The sequence below is a fragment of the Mytilus trossulus genome, chromosome 6 (genome assembly GCF_036588685.1).
Source record: "Mytilus trossulus isolate FHL-02 chromosome 6, PNRI_Mtr1.1.1.hap1, whole genome shotgun sequence".
NCBI lineage: Eukaryota > Metazoa > Mollusca > Bivalvia > Mytilida > Mytilidae > Mytilus > Mytilus trossulus.
Window position 1 is genome coordinate 12,410,590 of NC_086378.1, and position 12,483 is coordinate 12,423,072.

Below are 12,483 nucleotides of genomic sequence, written 5' to 3' on the forward strand. Positions count from 1 at the left end.
TCCATTACAAATATTTATTACAAGATTAGACAAGCTCATTGTGAGATTCTGTCAACTTCTCCATGTCACCTCTACTTCATCAGTTCTATATCTGAAAATAAAAATATATAAACAAAAATGTACATCTGTGACTTTATATGTTGTTTATATCTTATTTCAGAAAGATGAAATTAACTTCTTATAGTGTAATATTAAAGTGGTATTACTGTACCAAGTCAAGAATATGACAGTTGTTATCCATTAATTTTGTTTGATGTGTTTTAAGACTTTGATTTTGCCATTTTATTATGGACTTTTAGTTTTTAATTTTTCATAAAATTGGTATTTTTATTATTTTACTTTTATATGTTGTCATGCTAAAGTTCTGAGTAGATAAATAAACAATTTTCTTAAGGAATTATATACATTCAATGAAATTCATCATTGAAATATTTGGGGTTACAATTTGTTAATTATAAGTATATAAAACAAATGCAGTATTGTAGAATTTCTAAGATGTGCTAGATTTACTTGCTGATTTGTATTATCTTGGTGAAAACTCAATATAATCATAAAACATGACAAATAATTACAGAATAAGTATAAAAGACTCTAAGATTACTCTAATATCAGAAATTGGGAAAAATTATCTTAAAAAAAATCAAACAAACCTCTGTGTACAAAATGTCTCTTCAAAAGGTGTTATCTGGCCGGATTTGAACATCTCCCATCCAGCCTGGGCTATCATTGCACCATTATCTATACAAAATCTAGAAATAAAAATTATAAATCATCGTAAAGGTATACTTTGGATTACTTTTTATAAATTATGACTGGGATGGAGAGTTGTCTCCTTGGCCTCATACCACACATTCTTATATCTATATAATAAGGAATTTTTATGGATTGGTGGCAGATTTTTATAAAAAAAAAATATTCATTTGTTTGGAATAGCTGTTATTTCTTATTTCTTCTCTTTTTATCCCTTGCGGATGGGAAGGTGGGCTTCTGTGTTGAGTAAAATTGAGAATGAAAATGGGGAATGTGTCAAAGAGACAACAACCTGACCATAGAAAAAACAACAGCAGAAGGTCACTAACAGGTCTTCAATGTAGCAAGAAATTCCAGCACCCGGAGGTGTCCTTCAGCTGGCCCCTAAACAAATATATACTAGTTTGAGTGCCTTTCTAAAAACATATGCAAAAAGTCCTATTTACTACATGTATTCAAATCAAATAATGAATTTTAGTGATTATTTTGTTCCATCATCTATATAGTTCATGAAGGTGTTAAGATTTATCAAATTTTTAATCAAAGAAAGTTTGGGTCTGGAAAAAAATCTTATCCCAAAACTGAACATTGAACAATGAACCATTTAAATAAAGTCAAGGTCAGATGAAACATGCCATATCAACATCTTCACCTTACAATCATTCCATACACCAACTTTCTCTTCTGTAAACCATGAATTAAAGTGGTACCTAACACTTTCGCTAAAATTATTTTGACTCGTTTAATTTTTATAAAATTTTGACAAAGTATTTACTTTGATCCTTTAAAAAAAATATAAAAAGAATCAAAAATTTTGAACCAACCGTTTTGTCAGAAAAATTACACTGGTTATATAGCAGTTTAACAAACACCAATTTTGATCATTAAGAAGCTTAATATTCCCTTTACAACAGAATGTAATTAAAATGTTTAGCTGATTTTACAGGGTTATCTCCCTGTAGTGTTAGGTACCACCTTAAGCTTTTGAATGAATAGCCACTTATCTAATCATATAATAGGTTTGTATGCAGACTTTTGCAAAACCACAAAATAAAAAACATTTTTTAGTCAATCCACAAAGAAGGGTGCCCTAAAAAATAATTTAATACACAGCAAGGATTTGTATAGTTCGACTATACAAATCCTTGTACACAGTAACGAAAATTTACCTTTCATCTGTAGCAAATAATTTGGCCCCTCTTTCTTTGGCCATTATCTCCATCATTTCTTGAAGTCTTTTATTGCCTACAAGCAGAATTTTTTCCCAACCTAATGACAAATTCTTGCTTTGTTTTCTCTTACATCTTAGTTTTGTTTCTTGATTTATTTTTATATAAAAAAAAAAAAAAGTAATAAAATGATGAACAATACAGAAATATATAGAAGAAGCAACATGGAATAAAATTCATTTAAGTTTCCCAATTAAAATGATACATGTACTCCAAAACTTTTAGAACTGAGTTTTATTCAAAATAATTGATCAAATATAGCAGCAAAAAATCACATATGTACTACAACTGTTGACATAAAAAAAGGTTAACTATGAACTTTAGTAATTTTTTAAATTAAAATAGAGAAATATATGCATTTAATTTGCAACTGGACATTAAACCCCCATCCATTAATCAATCATCGTTTAAACTAAGCTCCTTCTGTTCTAAGACAATGGCAAAGATTTGCAAATAAATAAAGAATAAACATTTCAGGGGCAATAACTCAAAATCAGATTGACAATTTTTTTCTGAAATTTACAAGATAAATAGGGCTTGATGTGCTCTTTATCCTGCTAATTTGTGTCTGATTAGTATTAATTTTGAGATACCATTTTTATATGTTCAATTTAACTTAAGGTGGTATGGGAGTCTAAAATGATAGAATTTGTCCATACTTTGTCAATATGTAGTATCTATAGATACATGTTCAAAAATATTATAAAAATGATAGGTCACCGCGCATTTTCTCAAGCTACAGGTTGTGACAAAATGACAAATTTTGTATGGATTATACAGGAAAAAACTCAATTTTACGAATAGAAACTAAACAAAATGATAGAATTGTATAATAAGTTAGGAAAAGATAGCTTTCAGACAATGCTTTTAGAATATCAAAAGAAAAGATAGTGTCACTGTACGTTTTTCCGGCTAAAAGACAAAATAGGAAAATTTCATGAAGAGTCCTTCAGAAAATGCACTGTTTTAGAGTTACTTCCCCTTAAAATGCCAATTTGAAAATATTTAAAAACAACCAAAAATAATCTACACTTGTAAAAAATATTAATATTTCTAATTTATATTCTTATAAATTCGTTCTTTTAAATGAAAATTCACATTAAATATCTGCATTCCTGCATCAAAGTTTGCTAACTTGATGGAAAATATGGACCTTAGATTCTCTGTTTTTTACAATCCAAGATGGCGAAAGACACCCATACCACCTTAATGTTCTGTTTTCGGCACTAAATGACAAATTTAAACTGAGGAAACTCATCAATCATAAGAGGAAATGAACAGAATAAACACTGAACTAAAGGCACACCTAAAATTTGCTAATAAATACTTACACCCTACACCACCCACAATGAGAACTTCCTGAGATCCACAATGTGCCATGGCTCGCTCTGTAACAAAATATCATTTTAGTTACAAGATTATAAAGAGGCAAGAATAAAACAAGACCTGCCTAGGGATGCTTGTTAACCGCATTCATAGTTATATTATTACATGTAACTTAAAAAATACTCCTTTAAAAAAACTTTATTTTGCATCTTTTAGCAAATAAGTATTTCAAAAACACATTGCAGATAATACAAGAAGTGCTAAGTTTGAACCAAAATCATCTTTAGTGTTTGGAAAACCTTAGAACACACATGTTCTATGTTATTGTGTTCTATTTTTCTTAATCTTTTATTTCTGTGCAATATATTGTTGACCATTGTATGCATTTAAGCTTTTTTCTTTTCTTTTTGTTTTGTTCTTGATTGTTTTTCCTTTGGTAAAAAGCCTTTAAATGGCTACTAGTTAATTTTTACATTTTCCTCCCATTTACCTGCTGACTGTTTTTATTAAAAATAAATTCAATCTTTTGTTTAACTTTTTAGAGATAACACTCTTTTCTATTTGCTGTCAGATTTTGTTATATTAGGACAATACTACATGCATTTACATGTATGAGCTTATAAATAAATGCATTATTTTTTTCTTAACTAACAAAAAAGAATGTATTAAGGGAATTAGTTTTATAAAAATACCTTTTTTTTCCTGCACAAATATTTAAAATGATTCTAGAATTTAATTTACCAAAACACACAAGAAATAGAGGATTTATCATTCTTACCGGTAATTTCAATTAACATAGAGAATACTGTTTCTTGTAGAGAAAAACATAAATCTTCTGGTGTATATTCACCTGTCTTTAGAACCTGAGGTGCCTTTTCCTGGAAGTAGGATTTAAATGTAGACATTTTAACCTTCTTTTTTCACAGCCAACAATGTAATGATAATGTTTCTCAACATACAATCTGAGGGATTAACTTATTTCTAAAATATGTCGGCAATAAAAACAAAAACACTCAAGTTTTTACCACACAATCACCACTTCAGGTGTTGGTTCACTTGTATTTTTACAGTATTTCTAAAATAGTTTAAAAATTAGCAATCCATTGACATGAAGATGATCACCTGATAGTTCTTTGGATTCAAGGTGGTAAGTGGTCTAATTTACAATTCTAACATGATGTCCTTCAAATGCTTTGAGTACACACCCGTGGTAAAATATGAATATATTTCTTAAGCTGTTCCGATCGTACACCCACGTCATATGCTTTTTTAGGAATGAGTTTCCCAACGTCATAGAACGATGAGGTAAGAATATAAGAATTTTACGGGAGAATACACACTTGTGAAACAAAACTCATCACAACAAGGAACCGTAAACAAACGATGCTAAAATGTGATATAAGCCATTTTTTTTAAACATATCAGACATATAAGTAAATTATCATTTAAATTTATCCAAAACTATCTAAATACGTTATTGTAAAGAGTTTAAGCATGTCACTGATTCAGTTTGCTCCGTTCTTTTACACCAATTTAATAGTGTGTTTATTTATGGGAACGGCAAATATTTGCCTCCTCGAGCACTTTGACCCAAAAGAATTGCTGTATTTTCCCTATTAGAACCTAAATTATTCATGGGGGCTTAAATATATCATGATTTTACCACGGGTTGGCCCTTTATTACAAATATTTTACCCTGAGCGATAGCTAGGGGTAAAATATCTGGATACAGGGACAACCCATGGTAAAATCATGATATGTTCAGGCCCCCATGAATTATTACTTGATCATACTACTGCTTCTCATATTTATGTTTTATAACTTTCTTGAATAATGTATTAAATGCCATAATATATTTATTTACATTGTCAAATACATTGGTTGTTAGTTGTGTTTTTCCTTGGTGATCAATTTTAATATTTTTGTAAGTTAGAGTGGCTTTTTTTCCAAGCTTATATTTTGGTGTTAATAAAACGTTTTAATATCATATAAATAATATTTTTGAGGGTATGGTTTTTAGAGCTTTTGAATCACTTGAAATTGTGAAATTTGTTTTCTCCAAATGCAAAATAATAACTTAATAAATTTTCAATGAATATATTTTGCTTAAAGTATTAATATTAAATTGATAATTACCTCAATAAATGACAAGAGTCCTGAGAAAGACACATCCATTCCTTTTACCGTGTAGGGAAGTTCTAAATATTTCTTTCCTCTGAAAAATATGGCTTTTTTTTTAGATATCAAAGGGTATCAATATCTTCATTTTACAAGCCTCCTATGAATTAGTTAACCAGAATTCATCTTTTCCAAAATTTTTATATGATTTTTAATTGAGGTATCTTCATGAGGAAAATTGTAATAACAAAACTGATTTTTTTTTTTGGAAAGTAAGTTACTTTCCAAAATAAAATTCAGTTTTGTTATTATAAAACCATCTTTTACTTACCAAGCTATGATGCCTTAAACATTAGGCCTTTGTAACAATTATTTGGCTCAAGGTATCACTAACAACATTATTTAGTGCATCAAAATTGTCCACATTAAAAGTATTTGGTTAATTTGATAGAACAGTAATTTATGAAATGCCAAAGTTATAACATATTTAGCAGCAATATCAAACAGAATTTACTTTATATCACTTTTTATCATAAATAATTTAGGTGGGAAAATAAAATTAAAAATAATTGAAGATACTCTCTTTATTTTATTCGAACCGAAATAGATAATCTCGTTTTTATATAGATTAGACCATTGGTTCTCCTGTTTGATTGGTCTAGCACTAGTAATAATTGAAGCTTATCATAGCTTGATGTTTGGTGTGAGCCAAAAAAACATGTTGAAGGTCTTACTTTGACCTGAAGTGATTTACTTTTACAAATTGTGACTTTGATGGAAAGTTGTCTCATTTGCACTCGTGCAACATCTTCTTATAAATAATACTTACTTTTTAGCTAATTGTTCAATATTGTACCCAGGACTTGGATCATTGGAAAGCTGTAAAATATATGCATACATTAAAGCTATCTAGACTCCAGAGGTCATCACGTGAGCTTAAGAGGATATCTTTGTGCCCATATCATATTTTTTAATTTTAACGTTTTAGATTGATTACTTGATCGTTGTCAGCTTCACATCCAGGAACAAAATTAAATAATATGAAAATTTATATCTATTTATATCTGATTGAAGACATACCACCCACTGTTACTATTTGCGGGGGATTTCCCCCATGAAGGCTCCCAAATTGAAATTTTGAAAGTGCAATTTTGTCCACAATTTAAACAAAACAATTAATTGTACAATGACATTAGGCTTATAAAAGTATGAAGAAGCCAAAAAACAGCACTAAAATGTATTTGCAGGCCCCCTTGAAGGTTTTTTAGGACTAAGACAGCCATCTTGAACACAAAAATAGTTGGCAGGTATGATTGAAGAGAAACTTGCCATCAGAAAGTTAAAGATTGTGTTAATCATAGAAACAGCTGACCTAATACAAAATGATATTTTGAAAGCAATTATTGGAAAAATGCCAATATAAGATTAGACAATCAATTAAGAACTTACAGAATTTTTTTAATATTTTTATGTGTTTGAAAAATATTTAACAATAAATTCAAAAATAGACCAGCAAATTATAACAAGGTTTAGAACTAGCTGGGCCTAAAATAAAATATTGTTTGTTTCCCCAATCCCGACCGACCCTGCAAAAATGGTGCTAATCATAAAATTTTATTGTCAGAACTAAAGAGAAAATTATTTTATTCATTTCTGATTTTCAGGCTTGCCCCATTGGCCGATATTGTTCAAGCTTTTCGGAAAAATAAAATTAATTCCCTACCTACCTACCCACACCTGGCTTGGCAGGGTCGGGATTGGGGAAACAAACAATATATTAATTTAGGCCCTGTGATGACCTTTATATTGAAAGAGGGAAGTATATTGGTATCAAAGCTGAACATGGAATGTGTAAGCTATGTAAAAATGCAGTAGAAGATGTACTACATGTTCTTTTAAAATGTCCAGTTCTAAAAGATACAAGATCTCAACATCGGTCTAATTTAAATCCTAAATTCAAATTTTGTTCACAGATATCTACTTTTAAAATGAATTGTGTTTGGATTCTTCAATCTGAAGAATTGTTTGTTACTTCAAACTTATCTAAATTATTGCACTCCCTTTTTATAGAACAAAATTAAGGTCTATAAAATATCAATATTAGTTCTATAAAATAGAAAAATTGATTTTTTTTAAAATATATATAGATCGAGATTTGTCTCCCATTGATTAAGAAACATATTTTCTCCAAGTCATGGTTGCTGCCAATTTTACTTAATAATTTGACATTACTTTGTTTACATATGTATATGTTCGGACCGTATGAGTAATTGGACCATATGCGTATGGTCTGACTAATATTAAAAAGTTGTTCAAGTTTATTAAATACAAATGCAAATAGCAGATCAACATGACTTAACTATCAAGTTAATATAAAAAAGTTCATTTGTAATTGAAACAAAAACTTTATATTTTTTTTTTTTTTAATTCACGCTAATTAAATATGCTAATCTCTTGTATTAAGCATGTCAATCAGTTGTACATTAATTGTATTATGAACCCTGAAATTGAAGATATCGGAAGTAAACATAAAGTGGTAGTTCAATTATTTTAGAATATTTAGCAACTTTACCAAACAATGCAAATGCAAAAGAACATGCATGAACTGCATACATGAAAATGCTGAAAATATTACGTTACTTGAATTGTGTCACCTTGTAGTCCAGTCATTCTAGCCAAAATATGTCCAAACCTCAAACTAATTGCAACAGAATGTTCTTCTAGTTTTTCTAGCTGATTTAGGTCTACTGTTGAACATCAAAAAAATCGAAAATGGTTGGATGAAGGGAAATTGTTAATTTTGGGTGAAAACCTTGATTTTTGGTGAAAAATCGCTCAAAACTGGTAATTTGCCGTGACTCAAAAACAAAAATAGCAACTTGCATAATTTTTAATCAAGTCTATAGATCTTATAACAGTAATGATTTTAAAAAACTATGATGAACTTCAAAGTACAGGAAGTTAAAAATTTTGGCTGAAAACCTTGGATTTTGATGAAAAATCGCAGAAAACTGGAGATTTGCCGTGACTAAAAAATTAAAACAGCAATATCCACAATTTTTAAGCAAGTCAATAGATCTTACAACAGTAATGATTTTATTAAACTTTGATGAACTGCAAAGTTCTGGAAATCGAAAATTTTGGGTGAAAACTTTGGATTTTTATGAAAAAAATCGCTGAAAACTGGAAATTTGTTGTGACTAAAAAACGAAAATAGCAACGTACATAATCTATGATCAAGTCAATAGATCTTATATAACAGTAATGATTTTTTAAAACTATGATAAATTTTAAAGTTAAGGAAGCAAAAATTTTGGGTGAAAATGTTAGTATTTTAGTGAAAAATCATGAAAAACTGGGAATTTATGTTTTCGTAATTAATATCAAATTACTAGTATATCATGGGTCTTCAAATTCATTTTATATCTGTCTTAAGTGTTTGGATGGATCAAATAATGATCAATTCGTTATTTCAATAGATCTTATAACAACAATAAAAACTGATTGACAGATATGATGCAGTTTTTTTTTAAAACCAAAATATTTACTCTATAGGATAACAAAAAAAATGCAATAGTTTGACCAAAACCCCTTAATTGTGCTTATAATGTTTTTTGCGTATTCTACATAAATCTTTTGAAGTTGATTATCACTTAATCGTCCATGTCAACTGTTTTGCTCGAATTTGTACAACCAGTTGTTTACATTTGCCACAAGCTACTGAACATTCAAGTCGGTTTTTTCTACGAGTACATAATTTAGATTTGAAAAGAGTTCTATCTGTGAATGAAACTTTACTGAGTTTCGTCGTTTTCGTTCATTTCAAATGCGCAACAATCGCCCTTTCCCCAAATAGCATCTGCAAGAATAGACTTTTGTGCTGTTCGCATTCGATCATTTGGATCAAACATTGAGCTGGGATGACTACAGGGTTCAAAGGTGAATGTTTCGACTGCTCTTCATATATACCATTTGATGCAGCAAGAAAACTCTGGAAGAGAAGCTGTGAATCTACAATAATGACAGCATCATCAACTTTGATTGTGCGGCACTCAAGATAATGGCCAGTTCTTTAATTTTAAATGAGAATTCATCTTTTTTTTTTTCGTCCATGGACTTCAATATTTGAATACCTAATTCCTTCGAATTATCAACATTGACAAATTTGTCCGCCGAGACCCCTGTTTCTATGTTTCGCAAACTCGTTTCCTGTTCAAAAGGATTTCTGCTAATAAGAAACTATAAAAAAAAATTCAAATCTTGACAGTCTCTTGACGTGCCCTCAAAGGTGACTAGGGAATAGAAATATGGTCACTTGGTCTTCTCCCGACAGGCTACAAAACGCTTGCCTAAGTGGGGCGTCCGTTTGGCTGTGCGGGATGCATTAAGTTCGCAGTCACGTCCGGTCAGAATTGGGACGTTAAATCCGACGTCTCGTGTAAAGAGAGTGCCACGCTCTTTGCACGTTAAGAATCCTTACAACAACTCTTTGAGGGCCTGTAGGTGGTTTGTTGTAAGGCAAAAATGTCCCTATCCAATATACCCTCATTTTCCAGTGAAACTTGTGAACTTGTTCTCGTCCGGAATATACATGAAATATTTGCCACTGGACGTTAAACAACCAACAATCAATCAATTAATCTTGACGTAAGAGCTGTATTTATCAGAAAATGTGCCCTATTGCTCGTGTAATAGCCTTCCCGCTAGTCATATGAGTAACTGTATTTGGTGCATTCACTGTTTCAAGTAGCTCAATTATTCCTGATCCTTCCCTCAAGTGACCATGTTCGATGGTTCATATTTAATAATGGTCATTGTCTTCCAATAGAGGGGTTGATCAAATGTCAAAATAGGAACACAATGTTGAGCCTTTGCTTGCTTGCCTATGAAGGTAGGTGTTGAATTTATAGATGTGAGATCACTAGGATTCATGTCTATCATTGGCAAAAAAAAACAACAGATGATTTTCCTGGGTAGTCACCGACCATCACTTTGTGTGCATAATTGCTGACCAACTGGGTCGGATGCATGTCAAAGGCCAGCATACTTTTGACAGAAGGTCTTACTTCCACGTTGTATCTATCATATTTGGCTCATAATTCATTGTTGCGAACTTTGCCTGTAACGATTGTCTAGATTGCATCTTATGACATTCTATGTTAATTTTTGCAAGGTCACAGACTTCCTTTTAGTGTGCGAGACAGCCTAGGGACAGCTTTGTCAAGTCTGAATCCTGGAGTGACAGCTGCAATCATACCCATACCATGAAATGTTCCATGACAACCATCTTAAGTTCGCAGATTATGGTCTACATTATCAGCTATGTACTGGACGAAAGTGCCATTCCCAAACTGTGTGTCGGTTCTGTCATGATCAGCAGCAGCAGCATTAAGTTCAAAACGTTGAACCTCTGTGTAGGAAGAAGCCAAACAAAGAGTTTTCAAAGTGTCCAATAAAAATCTTGATGCAAGGTGATGTTACGTTTGTACACTGAGGGTAATTTGAAGCGGTGCAATAACTGTTCTAGGTCAGGAAGCCTGCATAATAGCCTGGCCAACAGATGCAAGCAACTTTAACAGTAGAGTCGTTTTGACTAAATAATGCACGTGGTAATGTTTGTAACGAATCTGGGACATTCACAAAGGCAATGTTTTGCTCTGAGTTTATATCAACAAAAGACGGATACACAGCTTTTGAATCGATTGGTTTGGCTGGCCCTATTAACAGTTTTACATCCTTTTTCTCTTAGTTGTGTTATTTCTTCACAATTTTTTAGAGACACCCGACAAAAAACACAAGCATCCATCATTACCTAAAAAATTATAAAACTGTTAAGTTGAGATTCAATTATTTTGATTTTGCTTTCATATTTTTTTTTATCATTTAGGATTTGTTTTGACTACAATAATATTAAAAAAAGATATGTTGATTTATAAACAATAAATTATTCCGATGTAGTGTTTATTCTAAGTTGAATTGTATAATGGTATTTTTGTTGAATTTCAATTCCCCCCTTTTGGTTTATTAATAAATATTCAATTTTTATTATTTGATTTTTATGGAAATTGTCTCATTCTGTCCTCCATATTTTTATTTTATTTTATCCCAGCCTCCATACAAACATGAAAAATTAAAAAGCAGCTCCCTAACACAATTTGTCTGCATCGATTTTGTATCTAATTATCGGTACAACTTCATTTTTCCATGAATTAATTTAGTTAGATTGTAACCTTTTTGGTAGTAACGGCGTTACATACTATTTTTCGTCAGCAATAAGAATAAAATTTCCTTTCTACGGGGCTATTGCAATTGTGTAATGTATATACTGAAGTTCAAATATAAAAAAAACTAGAGCTGTTTTATATGTAATTCCTGGTTTAGAGACCTTGGCAAACCGAAATGAACTCATTTTTGTCGTGTGCTACATTTTGACGTTTCCCGTGTATCTGCACCTTTCAAAACACATCCAAAATACCTTGCATGGTAGCTTTTACTCTGAAGAATGTTAAATACGTATAAAACTTTAATATATAAGTTTTATATTTACTTACCGGAATGAAAAGGATGAAACCTAGATGCGTCGTCTGCAGTTGACCATTACGAGTTGTCTCCCATATCGTCATTCTCAATCTACGGGCGCCATATCTTTACATAATATTTGAGGTAAAATCTAGATTTTTTTGGGGGCAAAATTGACGACTTTCCCCTATTTCGATTTTTCTCGATTTTTGATATGTTTCTTATACGTTATGTTTCTCACAAATTCCGCAAAAAACATTTCTGTTGCAATTAGTTTGAGGTATAACCATAGAATGACTGGACTATTGGGCGAGAGTACTAAAATAGGATTTAGATATACAATTAAACAAATACCTAATTTCAATTGTTCGTTTGTTCATTTTATCTATCTAATTGTAATGAATTATCAATAACAATTTGTAAAACTAAAAATAAAGATTGTTTCAATTTAACCCATATGATCAAATAACATGTATGGTCAGATCGTACTGGAGTGTGTATGCGTATACTCATACCGTCCGACCGTACGTGTATGGTCGGA

The 12,483-nt window shown here is 31.0% G+C and overlaps 1 protein-coding gene across 3 annotated transcripts in view; it reads right to left on the minus strand.

Moving 5' to 3' along the window:
• Positions 1–12,483, minus strand: part of LOC134720808 (probable tRNA N6-adenosine threonylcarbamoyltransferase) — a 24,250-nt gene continuing 11,767 nt past the window's right edge. For all 3 annotated transcript variants that reach the window (XM_063583325.1, XM_063583324.1, XM_063583323.1), the window contains exons 7-13: positions 6,253–6,302; positions 5,442–5,520; positions 4,084–4,183; positions 3,311–3,367; positions 1,920–1,995; positions 651–749; positions 1–91 (exon numbers count right to left, since the gene is read on the minus strand). In XM_063583325.1, the coding sequence (XP_063439395.1) occupies positions 52–91; positions 651–749; positions 1,920–1,995; positions 3,311–3,367; positions 4,084–4,183; positions 5,442–5,520; positions 6,253–6,302 (501 nt within the window). In that variant the 3' untranslated portion in view covers positions 1–51. The remainder of the gene's footprint in view (positions 92–650; positions 750–1,919; positions 1,996–3,310; positions 3,368–4,083; positions 4,184–5,441; positions 5,521–6,252; positions 6,303–12,483) is intronic.